This window comes from Rana temporaria, chromosome 13 (assembly GCF_905171775.1).
Source record: "Rana temporaria chromosome 13, aRanTem1.1, whole genome shotgun sequence".
In the NCBI taxonomy this organism is placed as follows: domain Eukaryota; kingdom Metazoa; phylum Chordata; class Amphibia; order Anura; family Ranidae; genus Rana; species Rana temporaria.
The window spans coordinates 70,818,608-70,843,968 of NC_053501.1; the positions used below are offsets into that span (position 1 = coordinate 70,818,608).

Sequence of the window (25,361 nt, forward strand, 5' to 3'; positions counted from 1 at the left end):
AATCATTACTAGCCTAGCTAATTTACGGTGGTGTAGCCTAAACAGGCTAGGCTACGCCGCCCTAAAGTTAATCCCTTGTACCTGAATCTACCTATAAATGTCTGCGGGTTAGGGACGGGTTTGTCTTGTCTTGGTGCTTTCAACCCACGCTATGAATTTTTCTTTACTGTTAGGGGTCCCCACAAGTTGGGAAGTTTTATCAAGGGGTCACGGCACTAGAAGGTTGAGAACCACTGGTTTAAAGGGATATTTATGAAGATTCCTGATATATTTATTACATTTCTTATGCAACTAAAGGCTCGTACACACGATCTGACGATTTTCGGATCGTTAGTATGGTGCTTTTAACATCCGATTCAGATTTTCGTCAGACAAAAGCTGGATGTGTAGACTATAACATTTTTGTCGTACGTGAACTCAACGTCTGATTTTCGTTTAACTAGTACGAAAAAAATGGTAAGAGCAAGACTACACATGCTCTGAAACGAAAGACCACATATAAAACTAGTCAACACATGACGTCACTTCTGAATTTGTATTCTGTTGTGCGAGAATTTGTGTATGGTGAGTAACCTCTTCACTTTCGACATGAGACTAGCATGCAACAAAAAACGTTCGTCCGAAAATCTGATCGTGTGTACGAAGCTAAGATATCTGGAATCAAACATCTAGAGCTTTGCAGATATATAAACCAAATGTAGGGCATTTGAGAGTCAATTCACGATATTCAGTTATGCTGATGCTCTGTATTTCTGTTATGAGACTTAATGACTTTCCGTTCTTTGCCTGTCATAGGGATTTGAGCCAAGAGATACAGAAATTGGGAAGAAGTTAATGACCTGGAAAAATATGCAGAGCAGTACAGCATACAGAAGGTCATTGCCTGCCTATCCACACAATGAGAAGAACAGGTATAATGACAGTTTTATTGTTGAATCACTTCTACGCCATCTGCCTGCCAAACATTTCACACAGCATATGAGCTGCCATTTACAGCCTAGGTAAATAAACCGTGAAGGTGCTGCAGCTAAACAGAATGCTAGTAGATGGGAGGAAAGCTGGACCAATTTGGAGCATTAAAATGTAATTACACCTTTCACCATGTTTGATCACTCTAAGGCAGGGTAGGCAAACTTTTGAGCACAGTGTGCCGAAAAAGGTTTTTATAGATTTTTTTAAAGATTTTATAACAAAAAACTTCACGCTCTCAATCACAGAAAGGATTTTTCATAAAGTAAATGCTGTAAATTACTTTAGTAGTGAGAAATTAACATCCTGCACTCTCACACCTCAGATCAGCCCCAATTCCTGTAATTCAACACCTCAGATCACTGTAACCCCCTGCTCCTCTGCTCCACCACTGTAACCCCCTGCTCATCTGCCCCACCACTGTAACTCCCTGTTCATCTGCCCCACTACTGTAACCCCCCTGCACATCTGCCCCACCACTGTAACCCCCTGCACATCTGCCCCACCACTGTAACCCCCTGCACATCTGCCCCACCACTGGAACCCCCTGCTCATATGCCCCACCACTGTAACCCCCTGCTCATATGCCCCACCACTGTAACCCCCTGCTCATATGCCTCACCACTGTAACCCCCTGCACATCTGCCCCACCACTGTAACCCCCTGCACATCTGCCCCACCACTGTAACCCCCTGCTCATATGCCCCACCACTTAAACCCCCTGCTCATCTGCCCCCTCCAATGTACCCCCCTGCACTGACACTTTCCTGCGCTGCTCTGCTGATGGGGAGTCGAGTGCCAGCAAAAGAGGCTTTGAGTGACACTTGCGGCACTAGTGCCAGGGGTTGCCTACGCCTGCTCTAATGTTTTAAAACAGGGTAGTGAGTTTGTAAATATATAGCCTACCTTGTTTTATTACCCTTATCATAGGCATGCGCACATGGAGTGCTGGGTCTGCCTGGGCACATCCTAATCCCCATGTTGCCAGAGCCAAAAGTGAGACATCTGTTTAGACCCCTGATATTCCACCAAAGCCCCCCAACGTGGCTCCTAAAATAATTGCAAAAAATAAAAATTAAAAATAAAATTGTAAAAAGATTATAAATAAAACAATACAAATAAAACACTACTGACACCATCCACTGCTCTACTGACACCATTCATGTTTTAATACATTTTAAAATGTTTGTTTACATTTATTTATAAGCGTGTGTGTGCGCGCCATATTCATATATATATATATATATATATATATATATATATATATATATATATATATATAATCTCTACACACATGCGTGTTTGAGCTTTGGGGTGCACATCCTAATGCATTAGGCTGCACACACCTATGACCCTTATATAAACTGGTTTTGGAAAATCTATTTTACTCAGAAGGAAATTGTCTAAATGTGCTTGCAGCCATGCTGTTTACAGTGACCTCTACTGTGTCAGTATAAAATAAAACATTACCAGCTACCAGCTACCTGTCATGACACCAATACACTGCCCTGATGATGTCAGAAGTAGATAAGTAATACTTGGTATTTACAAACCTTAGCAATATAAACATTGGATCAAATGTGTCACTTATTTCCCATTCTCAACTATCTCCTTTTTTTGGTAGTAGCAATAAACTTGCTTCTCAAGGTAACATGAGCTTTAGATGACTGCTTAACCACTTAAGGACCGAAAGGATTTGCCCCCTTAATGACCAGGCCATTTTTTTGCAATACGGCACTGCGACGCTTTAGCAGGCAATTTTGCGGTTGTGCGATGCTGTACCCAAACAAAATGAGGGTCCTTTTTTTCCCATAAATAGAGCTTTTTTTGGTGGTATTTGATTATCTCTGCGGTTTTTATTTTTTGTGCTTTAAACAGAAAAAGACCGACAATATAAAAAAAAATGTTTGTTACTAGTAATGCCTGTGATCAACGATTTTTAGCAGGACTGCGACATTGCGGTAAACAGATCGGACACTTTTGATACTTTTTTGGTACCATTGACATTTATACAGCGATCAGAGCTAAAAATAGTCATCATATACCCTGAGGAAGACACGTGATAGCCCTGTGTTACCAGGCGTAGGGGAGGGGCCAGGATGGTGGAGGAGACAGGACACACGCTCCTTGTGCTGCTGCTGATACATCCAAGGCTAGAAGCCTATTGGAGTAGATTTTTTTATATTTGTTTGCTGTAGATTGGTGCGCTGGAAGCACCATGAAAATGTGAGTACCCTGCTGTTTTTAAATTTTAATAAATCTTTATCTAAACGATATCACACTATCAAGCCTCTTTTCATTTTGAATTGAGGAATATACCAGTGGATTTGTCTGGGGAGCCAGCAGAGATCAGTGGTTCAGCTGCTTTTCAGACCAAACTCAATTGTGCGGTCACAATCCCTGAGGTGAGCACAATCACACGGGGGTGGGGGGAAGCACATGTGTGAAGTCACTGCAACAGTGTGTGGAGCCCCATACAGTCACAATATTGGATTGTCACCTTTTTACTGGGGACTTTATTGCATCACTTTCTAATATATTTGTTTGAAGCTATTATCACAATTTATCACATAATAATTGCTGCACACAGGAATTTTTTCATTATTTCTGTTTAAAGCATTTCTATTTATCACATATGAATTGTTTTTTTTTATGTATGTATTTATTTATATTGTTGGCACTTTAGCACAATAGCAATTTCAATTCACAGTGAGTGAGTGAGTACTTGTATAGCGCTACAAATGCAAACTAAATCGCCTTAAGGCGCTTTTTGCCACCAGTGTCCGCCTGTGTTTTCAGAAGAGGTGGGTCTTAAGCTTCTTCCTGAAGGCCAGATGGTTTTCCTCCATCCGGATGTCCGTGGGTAGAGCGTTCCATAGCCGGGGTCCTTGGACCACGAATCTTCGCTCTCCATTAGATTTGTAGCGGGTCTTGGGGATGTGGAGGAGGGTTTTGGTTAGTTGATCGGAGGGGGCGACTAGGGGTGTAGTGCTTTATTTTCTCGCATAAGTATTGCGGAGCGTTTCCTTGTGTGCATTTGTGAGTGAGGGTCTTGAATGTAACCCGATCATTCACGGGCCGGCTAGCCAATGGAGGGTCCTCAGGGTCGGGGTGATTGATTCCCAGGGTTTTTTTCACGTTACCAGTCTGGCTGCTGTGTTCTGGATGAAATGTAAACGTGACATTTGGTATTTGGGAAGTCCTAGGTAGAGGGAGTGTGCGTAGTCAAGTCGGGAATTGATGATTATTCCAACTACAACTGCTGTGTCTCCTTCCGGGATGAAGGGGATGAGTCTACGCAACAGGTGAAGAAGGTGGTGGAGACACAGGATACCCCATCCTGTGTCTCCGTGCGCCTCCACCTCCCGTTAATAGAAGTTGTAGTACAGCATGGTGCGGCAGCATTAAAAATTCAGAGTCCAGTTGCAGAAATGGAACTGTATTATAACTGAAGTTTGGCAAATGACAACAAGCCCGGCGAGAAGGCATCCGACAAGAAACCCTCACAGGATAACAGTGATGGTAGAAGTGGAAGGTTTCAGGTGTGCCAACAGTATCTGTCCCGAGGGGGGAACTGGTCAGTCTGAAATGGGTGATCTGTCCCTGCATTAGCCACACGCGCCAAGCCCGGGAGCCAGAGTCTTAAATAGATTCTGCCTGACCCACGATGGCAACCAAAGTCACATGGGGTGCCAGCATCTAGTTGGATGATGCCTCTCTGTGCCCAAGGAAACCATAGAGTAAGGCTAGGTTCACACTGCTGCGAATTCTATTGCGAATTTGAGCTGTTGCGATTTCTCAAATTCGCAAGTCATTTAAAATACATAGTTTAACATTAGTGCTGTTCACAGTAATGCGTTGCGAATATAAGCTGCACGAAAAAAGGGTCCTGTGCGAGTTTGATCTGTGTGCGATGCGAATTCAGCTCTATAGACTGGCATTCCCTGAAATTGTGGCCGCGAATCGCGGCAAATACGCAGCAAATTTGCAGCAGTGTGAACCTAGCCTCCCAAGGTTCCTCTTGACTTCCTCTTCCATCTGCATTACTGCTGCAGAAGAGCACCAACTGCTGTGGAGACAATGGACCATACCTGCCTACAGGGGAAAAAGTCATGCATAATCAGGCACTCTTGACAAGTGTCTTTGACAGCTCTTTTAGTTCTATTAACCCCAAAATACCAGAATATTACAGTGTAGGGGATAAGGATGGGTATTGAAGGAGGACGTTTTCTGATTAATGGGGACACAGTAGCACAAGGGACTCATCTCACTGAAGGAATGTAATATACCTTGTGCTTCTTCTTTATTATTTTTAAAATAAACGTAGGCTTTAATTGTGAAAAAGGATTCTTCCGTAGTGATAAAAATACATTGTGTATGATGTTTTTTTACATTGAAAATTCATTCATATAGTCATTACAAAAGATCTACAAGTGTCATTTCTTTTTGTCAGTTTTAATGACCTGGATTTCAGCAGAAGAAAGGAAAAGCTTCTTCAAATGTCCAGAAAAGAAACACGATATCGCAGGATGGTGGAACAAAAGGATGGGGTAGATGGCTTTTTCTGTGGTCCACCAGGTTAGTATGATTTCCTTACAGAGGAAAGTTTTTTGAGGGGATTTTTGGTGGTGCTTTAATCATAAATAGTACCAAGAGGTAGTAAAAAGTTTAACCAATGTTATTCATACATATTTAAAAATATATCATACATAGAAAAAGGGGGGGTTAGCAGATTGTCATTATATCACATCATAGATGGCATATTAAAAATAGGTGATGATAAGATGTTATTATCCTGACATGTTTCGCCCAGAAGGAATTCCTCAGGGGATTAATTCAGACAATCATCACTTTAAGAGGAAAAAAAATACCATTACAGAGAAAATAATTATTGTATATATTACAAACAGTGCTGAAATTAACAATTCGAAAGATATTATTCGCCATATTGTACAACCATACAACCGCTTACCAAAGCCATGTGTCTGCGCCACCAAATCAAAGGCCACCAGGACGTCATAGGAGGACCCAGGACTTGCAGGGATTTAGCTTTACACCATGCTTTCTCAAGAGCATGACTGCATCTCTTATACTGTTCTGCCCCCCCCCCCCATGGGACCAAGTACATGTAGTACTTGGTCCCATCATCCTAGGTGCGTATTATGTCAGTTATGAGGTCCAACCTTCCCATAACTAGGAAGGTGAATGTTGATAGGGTAAATGGAACAGCCATTTTATTTATCAAACATGTATTTATTATTATCAAAACATGTATTTCTGATTTAGTGTGTGTATATATATACAGTTGCAAAAAAAAGTATGTGAACCCTTTGGAATGATAAGAATTTCTGCACAAATTGGTCATAAAATGTGATCTGATCTTCATCTAAGTCACAACAATAGACAATCACAGTCTGCTTAAACTAATAACACACAAAGAATTAAATGTTACCATGTTTTTATTGAACACACCATGTAAACATTCACAGTGCAGGTGGAAAAAGTATGTGAACCCCTAGACCAGTGTTTCTCAACTCCAGTCCTCAAGGCGCCCCAACAGGTCATGTTTTCAGGATTTCCCTCAGATGAAACAGCTGTGGCAATTGCAAGGCAGTGAAACTGATCAAATACCTGTGCAAAATAATGGAAAGCCTGAAAACATGACCTGTTGGGGCGCCTTGAGGACTGGAGTTGAAAAACCCTGCCCTAGACTAATGATATCTCCAAGAGCTAATTGGAGTGAGACATCAGCCAACTGGAGTCCAATCAATGAGATGTGATTGGAGGTGTTGGTTACAGCTGCCCTGCCCTATAAAAAACACAAACCAGTTCTGGGTTTGCTTTTCACACGAAGCATTGCCTGATGTGAATGATGCCACACACAAAAGAGCTCTCAGAAGACCTACGATTAAGAATTGTTGACTTGCATAAAGCTGGAAAGGGTTATAAAAGTATCTCCAAAAGCCTTGCTGTTCATCAGTCCATGGTAAGACAAATTGTCTATAAATGGAGAAAGTTCAGCACTGCTGCTACTCTCCCTAGAAGTGGCCATCCTGTAAAGATGACTGCAAGAGCACAGCGCAGACTGCTCAATGAGGTGAAGAAGAATCCTAGAGTGTCAACTAAAGACTTAGAAAAGTCTCTGGCATATGCTAACATCCGTTAGCAAATCTACGATACGTAAAACACTAAACAAGAATGGATTTCATGGGAGGATACCACAGAGGAAGCCACTGCTGTCCAAAAAAAACATTGCTGCACGTTTACAGTTTGCACAAGAGCACCTGGATGTTTCACAGCAGTACTGGCAAAATATTCTATGGACAGATGAAACCAAAGTTGAGTTATTTGGAAGAAACACACAACACTATGTGTGGAGAAAAAGAGGCACAGCACACCAACATCAAAACCTCATCCCAACTGTGAAGTATGGTGGTGGGGGCATCAAGGTTTGGGGCTGCTTTGCTGCATCAGGGCCTTGACAGATTGCTATCATCGAAGGAAAAATGAATTCCCAAGTTTATCAAGACATTTTGCAGGAGAACTTAAGACCATTTGTCCACCAAGTGAAGCTCAACAGAAGATGGGTGTTGCAACAGGACAACAACCCAAAGCATAGAAGTAAATCAGCAACAGAATGGCTTAAACAGAAGAAAATACGCCTTCTGGAGTGGCCCAGTCAGAGTCCTGACCTCAACCCGATTGAGATGCTGTGGCATAACCTCCAGAAAGCGATTCACACCAGACATCCCAAGAATATTGCTGAACTGAAACAGTTCTGTAAAGAGGAATGGTCAAGAATTACGCCTGACCGTTGTACACGTCTGATCTGCAACTACAGGAAACATTTGGTTGAAGTCATTGCTGCCAAAGGAGATTCAATCAGTTATTAAATCCAAGGGTTCACATACTTTTTCCACCTGCACTGTGAATGTTTACATGGTGTGTTCAATAAAAACATGGTAAAATGTAATTATTTGTGTGTTATTAGTTTAAGCAGACTGTAATTGTCTATTGTTGTGACTAAGGCCGCATACACACGATCGGTTAAACCGATGAGAACAGTCTGATGGACAGTTTTCATCGCTCCAAACCGATTGTGTGTGGGCGCCATCGGTTATTTAACCATCGGTTAAAAAAAAGCCAACTTGTTTTAAATTTAACCGATGGATTCCTAATCGATAGAAAAAAAAACGATTGTTAGTAGGCACGACCATCGGTTAAAAATCCACGCATGCTCAGAATCAAGTCGACGCATGCTTGGAAGCATTGAACTTCATTTTTTTCAGCAGGTCGTTGTGTTTTACGCCACCGCGTTCTGAAACTAACGTTTTTTTAACCGATGGTGTGTAGGCACGACTGACCATCAGTCAGCTTCATCGGTTAACCGATGAAAACGGTCCATCAGACCGTTTTCATCGGATGGACCGATCGTGTGTACAGGGCATTAGATGAAGATCAGATCACATTTTATGACCAATTTGTGCAGAAATCCAAATCCATATCATTCACATACTTTTTCTTGCAACTGTATATATATAAACATACACACACAATAAATCAGAAATACATGTTTTATTATCCAATCATGTGCAAGCTAAAATTATGTTTTTTATTTTCCTTGCATGTCCCCCTCGGGTCTACAGCGACTGCACTTCCAAGTGCACTTGTAGTGCAAAGTGGATTTCCCTTTAGTAAATAACCCCCAGTGTGTAACAATTGTCTTGATTGTGTTCAAAGGCTATTTCCGCCTTAATTTGTAAAGAGTGCTATTTCGCCCTTTGAATATAGAAATTGACAAGCTTATGTGAATGACCATCCGCATATCAATATAGTATTAAGTAATAAAGTATTAACCCCCCTGGCGGTATTCCCGAGTCTGACTCGGGGTGAGATTTTTGGGCTACGATCGGTAACCCCGAGTCAGACTCGGGCTCGCCTCGCTGAATCCACAGGCTTAGTTTACTTACCTTGTCCCTGGATCCAGCGATGCCACCGCGCTGTGTGAGCGAGCGGGACCTCGCTCGATTCACACAGTGCCTCTGTGTGCCGCCGATCTCCGTTCCCTGCGACGTTACAACGCACGGGAGCGGAGAACGGCGCCAAATTCAAAAAGGTAAACAAACACAATACATACAGTATACTGTAATCTTATAGATTACAGTACTGTATGTAAAAAATACACACCCCCCTTGTCCCTAGTGGTCTGCCCAGTGCCCTACATGTACTTTTATATAATAGAAACTGTTCTTTCTGCCTGCAAATGTAGATTGTCCATAGCAACCAAAAGTGTCCCTTTATGTCAAAAATGGTTTTAGAGCAGCTAGAAAACAGCGATAATAAATTATAATCACTTGCAGAATTGTGCGATAGCGATTTGTGGAGAAATTCGTCATAAAAAAATAAAAGTAATGACAGCGACAATTCTGCAACTGAGCAAATTTCAGTGATTTTGAGTTGATTACATTATTGAATAATTTTTATTATAATTATATTATTATTTGTTATAATTATTTCTAATTATTTATTATATTATAATTTATAATTTTGTTTTTAAAAAAAATTCATACCCGGGATGCCTACAAGACTCTTGCTTGGTCAGATTTAAGTGAGTTATTTCTAAAAATTACAGGCCTACCGTATAAAACACCAAATTTCCTTGCAAATAATGGTACCGCTTTCAGCACCTTTTTTCTGAAAGAATCATACCGCCAGGTAGGTTAAAGTGGTTGTAAAGGATTTTTTTTTCCCTAAATACTTTCCTTTACCTTAGTGCAGTCCTCCTTCACTTACCTCATCCTTCGATTTTGCTTTTAAATGTCCTTATTTCTTCTGAGAAATCCTCACTTCCTGTTCTTCTGTCTGTAACTCCACACAGTAATGCAAGGTTTTCTCCCTGGTGTGGAGAAAGCTTCTTGAGGGGGGCGGGGGCGAGCAGGAGTGTCAGGACGCCCACTAACACACAGCTCCTTTCTCTATCTGCAAAGTAGAGAGTGCCCTGACTTGCCTGCTCGCCCCCTCCCCCCTCAAGAGGCTTTCTCCACACCAGGGAGAAAGCCTCCCATTACTGTGTGTAGTTACAGACAGAAGAACAGAAAGTGAGCATTTCTCAGAAGAAATAAGGACATTTAAAAGCAAAATGGAAGGATGAGGTAAGTGAAGGAGGACTGCACTAAGGTAAAGGAAGCTATTTAGGGAAAAAAAAATTTTCCTTTACAACCCCTTTAAGATTTGACTTCAAAGGAACTTTTGATAGTTGGTTCCCACCCTTTTGGTAAAACATGAATTGTATTGATCTCCCTATTACTCAGAGCAATTTCTATTCAAATCAACACAATGGGGGTTATTTACAAAAGACAAATCCACTTTGCACTACAAGTGCAAAGTGTACCGTATTTATTTGGGTATAGTGCGCACCGGCGTATAGCGCGCACCCAGTTCTAGGAGGGAAATTTCCTTAAAAAAAAAATTACTTACAGTTTAAATGTCCCTCTTCGGCGTCTTGCCCGGCGTTCATCGGCGGCCTTGTCCGGTCCGGCGTCCGTCTTCGGCCTTCGTGGTGTCCTCCCCGCTTCTCCCGCTCTGTCTCCGAGCGCTGCCGCCAACATATACCGAGCGCAGTACACTCGGGGACACTCGGCCACGCTCGGCTCCTCTCGCAGGGCGTGATCGCGCCTAGCCGAGTGTCCCCGAGTGTACTGCGCTCGGTATATGTCGGCGGCAGGGCTCAGAGACGGGTTCAGCCTGTTTTTAAGGGTAAAAAAGTGCACGTTATACGCCGATAAATACGGTACTTGAAATTGCGTTGAAAGTGCACTTGGAAGTGCAGTCGCCGTAAATGGGGTAGATCTGAAATGAGGGGAAGCTCTGCTGATTTTATCATCCAATCATGTGCAAACTAAAATGCTGTTTTTTTCCCTTGTCCCCCTCGGATCTACAGCGACTACACTTTCAAGTGCACTTTGCACTTGTAGGGGCAGATCCACAAAGGTATTATGCCGACGTATCTCTTGATACGCCGCGTAATTTCAAATTTTGCGCGTCGTATCTTTGTTTTGTATCCACAAAACACGATACAACGGCATCTCGGCTAGATCCGACAGGCGTAAGTCTTAGTACGCCGTCGGATCTAAGCTGAAATTTTTTGGCGGCCGCTAGGTGGCGTTTCCGTCGAATTCCGCGTTGAGTATGAAAATTAGCTAGTTACGGCGATCCACGAACGTATGACCGGCCGGCGCATTTTTTTACGTCGTTTGCGTTCTGCTTTTTCCGGCGTATAGTTAAAGCTGCTGTTATGAGGCGTACTCAATGTTAAGTATGGCCGTCGTTCCCGCGTACAATTTTGAATTTTTTACGTCGTTTGCGTAAGTCGTTCGCGAATAGGGATTTGCGTAGAATGACGTCACCGTCGTGAGCATTACCTTCTTCTGGGTTAATTTCGAGCATGCGCACTGGGATACCCCCAGGGACGGCGCATGCGCAGTTAAAAAAAAACGTTTTTTACGTCGGGTCACCACGTATTAACATAAAACACGCCCCCATCACAGAGATTTGAATGCCCCGCCATTACGCCGCCAAAGATACACTACGCCGCCGTAAATTACAGCGCAAATTCTTTCAGGATTCGAAAAAAAAGAACAAAGTTACGGCGGAGTAGTGTATCTTAGATACGCTGCGCCCGGCGCAGAGGTACGTGGATCTGCCCCATAGTTTTCACTTGTAGTGCAAAGTGGATTTGCCTTTCATAAATAATCCCCCATGTATTGTGCTGTGCTGCTCTCCATGCTTATATCTAAAACTATAGGCTTGTATATTAAATACATATATTCTGAATGTGGCTTCAGCAGTCAACATATTATTAAACTGTCCTAATAATCCCCATCGACCCCATTTTGCGCCCAGCTGCCACTTCTCAAAGCTAGAAATTATCATTTGTACAGCAAAGAAAACATTTTTGTTTAAGGAGATCCAATAATACATGCCTACTTATCAGGCAGATGCATCTTTGATCATAGGTTTTCTAAACTTGACAGTATCCTTACATGCAAATATACAAGCTACGCAGATGCACAGCCTGTATATGCTACAGCAGCTAATAAAACATTATGTGGAATACTGCTGTCATCTACCTGTAGAAGTAAACGTCTTTCATGAAGCTACTGTCTTACTATTTCCTATATTTCTACATATGTAATTCCCTGATGGTAATTGTATACTCTACTTCTGCCATACTCACAAACATATTATCTATTTTCCAGCAAAGAGCTACTCGCAACTTGTTTTCATGTCAAAAACGGCAGGCAGCTTGTGGAACCTGCAAGCAATTCAATCTATGTGCCGCATAGAGAAAGAAAAGGTCAGTACAACATAGGCTTGATATTAAAGGGTTTGTAAAGGAATTTTTTCTTTACCTTAATGCAGTGCTGTTTTCATGTCCTCATTGTTCGTTTTTGCTCTCAAGTTGCTGTAATTCTTCTCTGATCTCCACACTTCCTGGTTGTCTGTTTCCTGATAACCACAGTACTGGGAGCTTTCTCTCTGTGGTCACTAATCAAGGAGGTGTGATTACTGTGTGTCTAAAACCCCTCAGCACCAATCAGTTTCGTTTTCCAAACCATCACTGCCCTGTATTGGCTCTGTGGCTCTGTACAGCAGAAGCAGGAAACAACATGCAAAAACAAAACTAGAAACTACAGGTACATTATATGATTTGTATCTATTTGTGATCATTTTTAAAAGGAATCAGTTAACTACAGGCATACCCCACTTTTAAGTACACAACGGGACCAGAGCATGTATGTAAAACGAAAATGTACTTAAAGTGAAACAATATATTTTTTCACTTCTAGGGTGTAGTAGGGGGTCAGGGGCTGTAGTGGGGGTGTCAGGAGCTGTAGTTGAGGTCTCAGGGTCTGTATTGGGGGTGTCAGGGGCACACTGGAACAGGACGGGCTATGCTCTCGGAGCTTTAGCTCCTTCTACTGTGGCTGCAAAATGTCTGTACAGTACTTATAAGGCACTCAAGGGTATGTCCTTACTCGCGAGTGTATGTAAAGTGAGTGTACTTAAAGCGGGGTATGCCTGTATTATGTCTCTATACCCTGTAAACAGTAATTTCAGCAAAAAAAAAAATTTCCTTTACAACTCCTTTAAAAGCCCAAATGTTGACACGGAAGCAGATATTCAGATAGTACTGTACTAATACTAATAGCCCCCATTTTCATAGTCTTACATATATTTTTCTGCTATAGCAGTTGTGATTAATTATGACTGTACAGGCCAAAAGTCACCAAACTGACCACATGGCCCAGTGCACTTCATAGTCTAATCAATCCGGTCATATGCACCTCCTCTGTACTGCATCCTCACATTGACGCTACAAATCTATATGAGGATGCTCGAAATAAGGGAGTGGCTGTTACTCATCTAAACCAGCACACAGCACTGGAGTGTGAGGGCAAGAATTGCCGATTTTGTATTGGACAGCATAGGTCGACAGGCAACAGATAATCATCTTTTAGTTGAGGTTCCAGGGTGGTCGTAGAAAGGTGAGGGCTACCTGCTTTCCCAACACCCGCTGGCCCAAACTGACTTCTTAGTTAGATCTGGACATCTGTAGTACTCTAGGGTGGCCAGACTGTCTGTGCTCATGGTGTTGGGGCTTATCACCTGTGGAGTGTCAAGAGCTGGAGACTCCAGTAGGAGAGGAGACAGGTACCATCCTACAGGTACCTCCTCGACTGGTAGGAAATCTGAAGGATGCAGAACTGAAGGGCTCATTGTCTCCAGATGGCGCCCATGTGAGGATGCCAGCGATCACGATGCCCTAGCTTGAGGGCCCTCAGCATGCCCAGAAGAGTGAGGTTGAACCACTCACAGACCCGAATACCCGGGGGGTAATACGGCCTGGTATGCGACTTTCTGATACCACTAAGGCGTCACAGCTTAGAGAAGATTACCGATTCTAAGTTCCGGCCTTGGTCTGAGAGTATCCGTTTAGAACATCTGTACAGTTGTACCACATACTCCCAGAATAACTTAGCTGTGGTCGGACTTGTTTGGTTTTTGGTTGGGACCATCACTGCAAACTTAATAAAGTATTCAACATAAACCAGAGCATATTGATATCCAGAGGACATGCTGGATATCGTCAGGAAGATCAAGACTATGTGGTGGATAGAATAGGGGTAGTGGTGACTTGCGGCCCAGTAAATTCAATAGTACCTATTTTTCTGGGCATGAACATGTTGAAGGACTTGGACTTACCCTGCTTGCTGGCCAAATTTGAGCATTCTGGCCAGCATGCATGGGTCTGTTAATTGTGTGGCTCAACATAACATGAACCTATGAGGCTCACCAGAGGGCAGCAAGGAAACAGCCCAAACAAGTGGAGTTGTTCACAAGCCTCTCAAACAAAACCTACTCCTGGCACCCCTCCAAGAGGTAGTCTGGTCTCTTCCTATTGGGGCTCACAGGAAGCTTCAAGCACCAGGGGAGTGGCTAGTTGCTCACATATTATCAATATTCCACAGGGGGAGGGTCCTGGTGCAGCTCATCAACCCGGGGACAGCCCTGATTTCATTCCCCAACCATGCCACCCTAGCAGACCTGAATGTAGTGTCTTGTTACTGTATCTCAGAGGCTCAGTCCAGGGAAGAATCCATATGTGCCCTTCTACAGGCAGCCATGGCCTTATTAGATGGGTCCCAATATGAGCTACTGCTTGAACAGCTGGACATCCATTCTGGGACTATCCTCTACCACAGCAATGACTGCTTCACCAACTGCTGGAAAAACATTGACTGTTTTTTCTGCCAGCCCAGAAGACTACAGTTATATAGAGGCCATCGACCACCCAATCCATACAGGGGATGCTCCTCCCATCTGGGAGCGATACTGTAACATTCCCTTAGCCCTGTGCCCGGTGGAAAATGACTTACTCTGCAACATGCTACAGAGTGGGGTGATTCTGGAGAGTCGTAGCCCATGGTCCTGGTGTGAAAGAAATACAGGGGTTTGTGATTCTGTGTGAAATACTGCAAGCTAAATGCTTGTACCTTATGCCCTGTACACGATCGGATATCTGATGGAATCTAATCCGATGGATTTTTTCGTCGGATATCCGATGAAGCTGACTTTCATCAGACTTGCCTACACACCATCGGTCAAAAATCTGACCGTGTTCAAACGCGGTGACGTAAAACACTACGACGTGCTGAGAAAAATTAAGTTCAATGCTTCCGAGCATGCGTCTACTTGATTCTGTGCATGTGTGGATTATTGACCGATGGACTTCCACACAGATGATCGTTTTTTTCTATCGTTTTTTTATCCATAGGAGAAATTTAAAACATGTTCTTTTTTTTTTTCACCGATGGAAAACAAACCGATGGGGCCCACACACGATCGGTTTGACCGATGAAAACAGTCCATCGGTCTGTTTTCATCGGACAAACCGATCGTGTGTACAGGGCTTTACCCTGGGTAGAAGAATCACCTATGGCACTAGGCCAAGCTAGGTCCACCCTTGACTTAGCAAGTGGCTACTGGCAAGTCCAATTGAGAACCAAGATCGCAAAAAGACTGCCTTCATCACATCCCTGGGACTGTTTGAATTTAATCGCATGCTATTTGGACTAAGTAATGCCCCCAGCATGGACCAGCGCTTAATGGAGAGATGCCTGGGAGACTTCAACTTTGGGACTATGATAGTCTACTTGGACAATATCATAATTTTCTCAAGACCTTTGAGGACCATGTTAAGCACTTGGAGCGGGTATTCACCCTCCTAGCACAGTATGGGTTTAAATCTCAAGCCCAGTAAAAGCCGCTTATTGATAAGGAGGGGGGAGGGGTATAGATATACAGTTAGAGTGGCTGTTAACTGTCTTTCTCAGTATGGCTGAGATTGTATGTGCCAGAGGTGCTTTTTATTGCACTCTAAGATAGATCTACATAGCCCCATTTTCATTTATACTATATGTAAACCCAATTACTAAAATGTCATATACAGTAAGTTTGAACATACAGTATTAAAATCATTTTAAAAATAGTTTTCAATGTTCATTAAAAAAATGCCTGCTTAGTCTACCATAAGTGTGTTTGTTGAGGTACTGTACTTCCCTGTTTACAGTGGAAATGTTGTGCCCCTGTCTCACAATAGTGCTCTTGTATTGTAACATAATACATTTAATAATAGTACAAAAAAAATACAGAAAAAATACCCCCATTGCTCACCGAAAAGCATGATCATAAATATCAAGCTATCCAGACTCCCAGGCACATGCACAGAACACCCCCTTTCCAGAAGGACACTCTCACTGCGCCACCTGAAGTACTTGTCAGGTGCTGAGCCCCATTACCTGGCTTCAATGCAGCTAGTGATCAACCTCCAATTCCCGGCGTGTCATTCCCCATTATAGTGGATGCGGTCTGGCTGCATGATGGAAAGGAGCCGAGGAACCCAGATGTGATGATGTCACATGTTAACATGTTTTGCCAACTCTGTGATTCTGAAGTCCATGGCATAGGGCAGGCAAAACACATCAACGTCATCACACATCAGGCTTTGTATGGCCACCTTATACTGTACATACTAATGTGAAAAAAATAATACAGAAACCAGAATAGAGTTGTGGATATTCATTCAGACATGTTTCTAATTCCTTGTTTTCTATTGCAGATTCGCTCACACCCTAGTTTCACAGAGCTATGTGAACGTAATAACAATAAGGAATGTTGTCCCAGTTGGTCACTTGGGAACTACATATCAGTTCTGTACAATCGGTCTTCTTGCATGGAAATCACGCAGAGTGACATCTTCCACACACTGGTTCTACTTCGTTCCTGTGCTCCAGACTACCACCGAGGTGCTCTTACTCCGATGTGTATAGGATCAAGATCGGAGAGGGAGAAGCATTCCCAATGTGCCAAAGTGCCTGAAAAGTGTACACGATCTACTGCGGTATATCAACTACTTCATTTTCTAGTTGATAAAGACTTTCTGAGCCCCCAGACCACAGACTATCAAGTCCCATCTCTGAAGTACAGCTTGCTGTTTTTACCAGCTAAGAAAGGGCCAGAAATGATGAATATTTATGTGGACAATTTGCAGTCGTATGAGCTTTTTGATAATTACACGGCTATCACTGGAATGGACTTGGGGTTAAAGCAAAATCTTTTTCACCACTATCTTGTATTGGATACTGTGTATCCAGTCCTAGGAATCTTAGCTATTTTTCTAAGTATGTCTTTTTATCTACGTTCTTTTTTTATTACCTTTATGGTTATGATGTCTGTTATTGGTTCACTGATGATTTCATTCTTTTTGTACAAGCTGGTCTTTAGAATAACTTTCTTTCCTTTTGTTAACTTGATAGCAGTTATCATCCTCAGCAGTGTCTGTGCCAACCATACCTTTGTGTTTTTTGACCTATGGAACCTCAGCAAAATACAACACTCTGCAGCTGGCATGCTGCAGTGGGTGAAACAAACTATGCATCATTTTGGTTATCATATGTTAGTATCTTGTTTGACTACTGGAGTTGCTTTCTATGGCAGCTACTTGAGCAGCATTACCTCTGTTCGATGCTTTTCTATATACATGGGAACCTCAGTATTAGTCAATATGGCATTTATGATAACCTGGCTGCCTGCTACCATGGTAGTATATGAGAGGTATATTAAGGTCAATTGTACCTATAAATCAGAAGATTACTGGAACAGCAATGGTCATAAAAAGTTATTTCTGTCTCTTTACCAAAAGTTAGGTGGTTTACAAAGTACTATGTCTGAAACATCAAAGCTCCTCTTTGAGAAGCTCCTACCCTGCGGGGTGATAAAGTTCCGTTACATCTGGATCTGTTGGTTTGGTGCTCTTGCAGCAGGTGGTGCTTATATTGCCTGTATAAGTCCCAAACTAAAACTGCCATCTTCAGATCCTTCAGCAGTTCAGTTGTTTCGGTTGAGTCACCCCTTTGAAAGATATGATGCTGAATACTGTCACCAGTTCATGTTTGAACATCAGGAATATGGAGAAGGACAACATATGCCAATTAGACTTATATGGGGCATTAAACCTGTGGACAATGGAGACCACCTTAATCCTAAAGTAAATGGAACACTTGTAGCAGATGCTACTTTTACTATACGCAATGCTGATGACCAGAAATGGCTTCTTGAACTTTGTAACAAAGTAAGAAACCAAAGTTTTTATTGCTCTGATCAGGAGAAAAAGCCAAACATTTGCTTCATGGAAGATTTTCACCGTTGGATGGAAAGTCGGCAATGTTCACAGAGTGACCAAAACCACAATCTATGCTGTAATCAATTTTCATTTCCCTATGCAAGTGATTTGCTTCTCCACTGCATAAAAATGATGGTTAGAGAACAAGGAGGAGATGGACCTGAGTCTTATGATATTGGACCCAGATTTAATGCCGATGGAAATCTGACTGCCTTGGTTTTGGAATTTCAAACTACATATCACTATAGCTTCAATTACAGCAAGACCAAGAATTTTTATAATACTTTGAACCAATGGCTAACCAATGAAATAAAGAATGCACCACCAGGTCTTCAAAATGGTTGGTTTACTAGCAAACTTTCTCTTTTTAACCTCCAGCATACACTAAGTACTGAGATCATGATGATAACTGGTTTCTCCATTGCAATTTCATTTGTAGTTCTGTTGCTAACCACTTGGAATGTCTTACTCAGCTTATTTTCAGTTGCCTCCATTGGAGGCTCAGTTTTGGTTACAATTGGTCTCTTGGTTCTATTGGAATGGCAGTTAAATGTTGTGGAATCTTTATTCGCGTCAGCTGCAGTAGGCCTCTCTGTTGACTTTACCGTAAATTACTGCATTTCATATCATCTGTGCCCGCATTCTGACCGTCTCAGCCGCGTGGCATTTTCCCTCAAACAATTGAGCTGTGCCACTGCAATGGGAGCCTCTACTATGTTTTCTGCAGGAGTAATAATGTTGCCAGCAACTGTATTGGCATACAGAAAACTTGGTATATTTATCATGATGATTAAATGCATCAGCTGTGGCTTTGCCAGCTTCTTTTTCCAGTCTATATGCTGTTTTTTTGGCCCTGAGAAAAACTGTGGACAGATATTGTGGCCTTGTTCCAACTTAATAAAAGAATATCCTGATAACGCAAAGCCAAATGGCACATTTACATGTAGTGGAAATGAAAAACAGAACAGACTAAGAAAAGTTCCTGAAACCAACACAGAAAATGAACAATATGAGCTACAGCCTTTAGCCAGACACCTTAGTGACAGTTTTGACAACAGCACTACCACTAGTAGGCTTTCCAAACGACCTTCGATTTTGTCTGAGGACATGCAGTTATCAGACAACAAGTATACTAGAACAGGAGCACAGCAAATTCAAGCTGAAGCCCAAGAAATGCGTGATAACACTACCAGCCACAAAGTTTTCAGCCATTGCTCTGCTCTGCAGACATCGTCTCCCTACAGAAATTTAGCAACTGAGATGGAAAAGCCAGAAGAATCCTGTAGACAATGCGTTTGTCAGAGAATGAACAGTAAGATATGGAATGGATCTGTGGTGGACCATGTTCATATACACAACACACAGGCTCAACCCAACAGCTTGCAAAGCCCTAAAGATGACAGTCCAATCCATTATCCCCCAGAAAAGAGCATTCGTATGTATGAATATTCTAGATGCCTCTGCTCTGTAGGTAGCTCGTTTGATGCTCTTGACTCAAACGAAACATGTCTAAGTGATATTGATCAAAGCACTAAGTTGGAGTCAGCAAGATGTTCACCAGATTTTCTTGATGTTCCTGATTCCCCCTATCATGATGAAAGGGGAAATTTAAATGGGAAAAGAGAAACTCTAAGACTAGCTTTAAGGGACACAGTTTTTGATTCACCGACATCTAGCAAGCAGACTAATATGTTATGGAAAATACAGTCAAATCAAGATGATGATCACCCTGTTGTTCTCCCAAACAGCAAACCAGACATGCCAGACATTTGGATTAGGAGATCAAGTGAACAAAGTTCTGACTATATGAGCTAAAATGTCTTTATTTCACAAAAGAACTGCAAAATAGTTTCTTAATTTTCATTGTCTCATTTGAATTGTGAATCATGGTTTGTGTCGGAAACCAATGTGATGTGCTCAAAAGGACCACCCGATTTTATTTTTCTCGGTGTGTGCTAGCCGGTTTGGCTGGTCTTTCATATCGAAGTTAAAGAGTAACTCATCAACACTGAAAATAGGTTATTAATGCACAAACCAATCATTTAGATCACTGACTCTAAAGCTTACAAAATCTGTCCTTTACAACTGGTAAAACAGCTTATTCTGATTCTTGCAATGTTGTTTGGTGGCAAAAGTAGAGAGGCCAGCAGCAGACATTTCATTTGATAGACTTTCCTCACTGTCTTCATTATTAATGTTGCTTGATTATGCCTTTGGTCCATGGGTAGTTTGGCCAAACAGGTCAAAACATTTGGGATTTTGAAGATATCAAATCCGAACCACACTGAAGTAAATTAGGAGAAATTAGTGTTTATTTCTGGCCTCCGAAAGGGAACTACTGCAGCCAAATGCAATATAAGGACATGAAGCATCAACCACATGTCTAAGGAATTTGCTGCTGTTTAAAAAAAAAAAAATAATAATTTCTGTACAACATGGAAAAGATGCAAATCCTTAAATTGACATCTTTGTGGGGTCCTTTAATGAACATGATGTTACAGAATCACTAAGGACGGGAGTGTACAAATGTTGCAACAAAAATGAACCCACCTGTTGCATTCAGTGGCAGTACCTGCGCCAAACACAACCCATTCACGTGAGTGCAGCCACACTACAACAGCATGTAATGCATGTGGTTGTGGCTAGGTGGTGTGCCATTTACAGGATCAAAACAGGCATTGAGGAGACATCTTTATGCCTGTCAAACACCTCCATCCATTCAGGACATCATTGTGTAAACCTAGCTTAAGGGTCATTTCTGGGACTCCTATCAGTGACATTGTACAGGGTGGGCCATTTATATGGATACACCTTAATAAAATGGGAATGGTTGGTGATATTAACTTCCTATTTGTGACAAATTAGTATATGTGAGGGGGGAAACTTTTCAAGATGGGTGGTGACCATGGCGGCCATTTTGAAGTCGGCTATTTTGAATCCAACTTTTGTTTTTTCAATAGGAAGAGGGTTACGTGACACATCAAACTTATTGGGAATTTCACAAGAAAAACAATGGTGTGCTTGGTTTTAAGGTAACTTTATTCTTTCATGAGTTATTTACAAGTTTCTCTTTGTTTACAGCCATTGACATGTCGCCGAGGTTAACACGTGCGGAGCGGATAGAAATTGTGTTGATGTCTGGTGAACGCAGTAACCGGGTCATTGCAGCAGATTTCAATGCAAGACAGCCTACGAGACCACCTATCTCCCATGCTACAGTTAGCAAACTGCTTGCTAAGTTTAGTGAAAGTAAGGTTCAGTGGTGGATTTGCCAAAATGTGGACGCATAAAATCTGTCACTAAGAGCCCTTTCACACTGGTGCGTTTTTGCAGCGTTTTTGCGGTAAAAATAGCGCTATTAAAACGCTCCAAAAACGCCCCTCTCCATTTAAATGAATTGAAAACGCTGTAAAATCGAGGGAAAATAGCGGTGTTTTACCGCTATTTTAACGCTCCGCTATAGGCGTTTCCAGTGTGAAAGGGGTCTAATGAAGAAACATCAGTGGCTGTCCTAGCTTCATTCAGCAAGAGCCCACAGCATAGCACTCGCCGCATGTCACTGGAGAGCACATTGAACACTTTTTATAAGTGGTCAGAAACTTGGAAATAACTCATGAAAGAAGGTTACGTTAGAACCAAGCACACCATTGTTTTTCTTGTGAAATTCCCAATAAGTTTGATGTCACATGACCCTCTTCCTATTGAAAAAACAAAAGTTGGATTCAAAATGGCCGACTTCAAAATGGCCGCCATGGTCACCACCCATCTTGAAAAGTTTCCCCCCCTCACAAAGTTTCCCCCTCACATATACTAATGTGCCACAAACAGGAAGTTAATATCACCAACCATTCCCATTTTATTTAGGTGTATCCATATAAATGGCCCACCCTGTACATTGTGCAAATTTGGCAACCTTTTTTAAAAATACCTTTGTACACAACATCAGCAGTACCCCAAAATATTTTTTAAACAAATTTCACTCAAATTAAACAGCTTTTTTATTTTATAGTATGAGCTTCAACTGGAGTCAGTTTAGAAAACAGTATTAGCTATGCATTGGTTTGTTCCCCCAAAAAAACATATTTGAAGTAAAAATTCTCTTCACAGTAAGCATCTGTCATGGTAACCAAAAATGTACAGATTCATATTTGCAGGTTAAAAAGTATAACATAGCAAGTGTCATCCCTTTGGCTATATATAGGTATAGTTTTTCAATTAGACCAGTCAGGTACCACATTTGAATGGCAGCACCTGCAAACCTGAAAGGTTAGCTAGAAGGCCCTTGAAGACATCTTCAGAAAAAAATAAAATACATTTTTAATTTGTAAAACAGAGAATTTTATTGTTTGATTATTGATACATTATGTTTTTGGTGTGGCAGGAGAAGGTGCTAGATTAGAAGAAGACATGAATTGGCTTTGTTAGCTTATTACAGATGTAATGTAGCAAGAGGAGAATGAAGGCAGAAGTAAAACCAGTAGTAGCAGCAGCACAGCCACCTAGCTTAGTGTGTGTTCTTAATTTTGTAAGTACAGTATATGCTCCATCACACACACACATCTGCATGCATCACCTAATCGGTGGAAGTTACCAGGGGGTGTGGAAGGCAAGAGAGATCCAAGCCAGGTTCATTTTGATAAAATTCCGGTGGACAACATTGCCTGTTGACAGATGGATACATCTCTCAGTCACCACCCCTACACCTTTTCTGTTAAGACACTTGTAGTAAAGCAGGCCAGCACCCCTAGCACGTGGCCTGCAAGCTCCTGCTACTGATCCATGTTAAAGGATGCATGTTGCTGGTAAGCGTACTGGAGCCAACATACTTGTTGACCACATTGGACAAGCCATGCCTGTGAGGGCTACATAGGCCAGGCCTGTTGCTGCTTTTAGAAGAAAATTTGCAATGCCACTCTTAGATGTCATGTGCGGGTTGTGGTTCTGCTGTTTTTGCCTGCTTATTTGTCTTGGCAAGCAGAGCTAAGACAGGTAGCAGAGGCTTACATTGGGAAAGGCTTTGTGCAAGCACATTAGAAGAACCTCCTCTTAGTGACACAGAGCATGGCAGAAGGCCGATGGAGGGGTCTTCCCCAAAATGAGGCTTGAGCTCTGGGCAGAAGGACCTTGAAGTTGGTGGAACGAGAACTTTTCTCAAATTTTTGTTGTCGGGAATTCCGACAGAAAAAGTCAGATGGAGCCTACACATGGTCGGAATTTCCGACCAATAGCTCACATCGAACTTTTGTTGTCGGAAATTCCGACAGTGTGTACGCGTCATTACCTATACATAAACATCGTCACTGTATATTTACACATGACAGCATGCGCAATACTGCATTATCAGTGTTGGTTGGAGTTATCTTTAAAATATCTGAGGCTAGATAGATATACAGCATCTCACAAAAGTGAGTACACCCCTCACATTTTTGTAAATATTTTATTATATCTTTTCATGTGAATACATTGAAGAAATGACACTTTACTACAATATAAAGTAGCAAGTGCACAGCTTATATAATGCCCCATACACGCGGAAAATCTGACAAGAAAAGTCAGATGTGAGCTTGTGGACGGAAATTCCGACAGCGTGTATGCTCCATCTGACTTTTCCTGTCGGAATTTCTGCCAATAAACATTTGAGAGCTGGTTCTCAAATGTTCAGACGGAAAAAAATTCCGATCGGAAATTCCGATCATCTGTGGCAATTCCGACGCGCAAAATTCTGGTGCATGCTCCTAAACAATTTGAACGCATGCTCGGAAGTTTCGTAGTGTTCGTGTACGAACATACGGTAGTGTACGTCACCGTGTTCTTGACGGTCAAAAGTTCAGAGAACTTTTGTGTGACCATGTGTGTGCAAGCCAAGCTTGAGTGGAATTCGGTTGGAAAAAAACATCCAAGGTTTTTCCAACAGAAAATGCAATCATGTGTACGTGGCATAACAGTGTAAATTAGCTGTCCCCTCAACATAGCTCATCACACAGCCATTAATGTCTAAAACACGAGCAACAAACGTGATTACACCCCTAAGTGAAAATGTCCAAATTGGGACCAAAGTGTGAATATTTTGTGTGGCCACCATTATTTTCCAGCACTGCCTTAACCCTCTTGGGTATGGAGTTCACGAGAGCTTCACAGCTTGACACTGGAGTCCTCTTCCACTCCTCCATTTCCAAAAGACAACCTCTGGATATGATGCTGAGCACGTGCACTCAACATCTTTGGTCAACCATGACGAGGCCTGTTCTGAGTGGAACCTGTCCTGTTAATCCGCTGTATGGTCTTGGCCACGATGCTGCAGCTCGGTTTCAGGGTCTTGGCAATCCTCTTATAGCCTAGGCCATCTTTATGTAGATCAACAATTCTTTTTTTCAGATCCTCAGAGAGTTCTTTGCCATGGAGGTGCCATGTTGAACTTCTAGTGACCGGTATGAGAGAGTGAGAGCGATAACACCAATTTTAACACACCTGCTCCCCATTCACACCTGAGACCTTGTAACACTAATGAAACATGAGACATCGGGGAGGGAAAATGGCTAATTGGGCCCAATTTTGACATTTTCACTTAGGTGTGATCTCACTTTTGTTACCAGCGGTTTAGACATTAATGGCTGTGTGTTGAGTTGTTTTGAGGGGACAGCAAATTGACACTGTTATACAAGCTGTACACTAACTACTTTACATTGTTTCAAATTAAAAATGTCTTCAGTGTTATCACATGAAAAGATATAATAAAATATTTACAAAAGTTTTTGAGGCAAGTGCTTTCAGAAAGCACTTGCCTCTAAAGTTGCACCAGCGGATCGTAAATCCCCCGGTGGAATTCAAATTCCGCGGCTAGGGGGCGTGTAGAATTTAAATCAGGCGCGTCCCCGCCCCGAACGAACTGCGCATGCGCCGTCCGCTAAATTTCCCAGCGCGCATTGCTCCAAATGACGTCGCTAGGACGTCATTGTTTTCGACGTGAACATAAATTACGGCCATCCGTATTCGCGAACGACTTACGCAAACAATGTAAAAAATTCAAAATTCGACCCGGGAACGATGGCCATACTTAACATAGGATACGCCGCATATAGCAGGGGTAACTATCCGCCGGAAAAAGCCAAACGCAAACAACGAAAAAAAAAAGCGCCCGGCGGCGTTC

At 42.1% G+C, this 25,361-nt stretch overlaps 1 protein-coding gene across 2 annotated transcripts in view; it reads left to right on the top strand.

Annotated features, from left to right (window-relative positions):
- The window catches only part of DISP2 (dispatched RND transporter family member 2), a 70,071-nt gene extending 49,077 nt beyond the window's left edge, over positions 1-20,994 (top strand). For both annotated transcript variants that reach the window (XM_040332156.1, XM_040332157.1), the window contains 4 exons: positions 796-911; positions 5,423-5,547; positions 12,228-12,325; positions 16,652-20,994. In XM_040332156.1, the coding sequence (XP_040188090.1) occupies positions 796-911; positions 5,423-5,547; positions 12,228-12,325; positions 16,652-20,029 (3,717 nt within the window). In that variant the 3' untranslated portion in view covers positions 20,030-20,994. The remainder of the gene's footprint in view (positions 1-795; positions 912-5,422; positions 5,548-12,227; positions 12,326-16,651) is intronic.
- Positions 20,995-25,361: the final 4,367 nt, after the last annotated feature.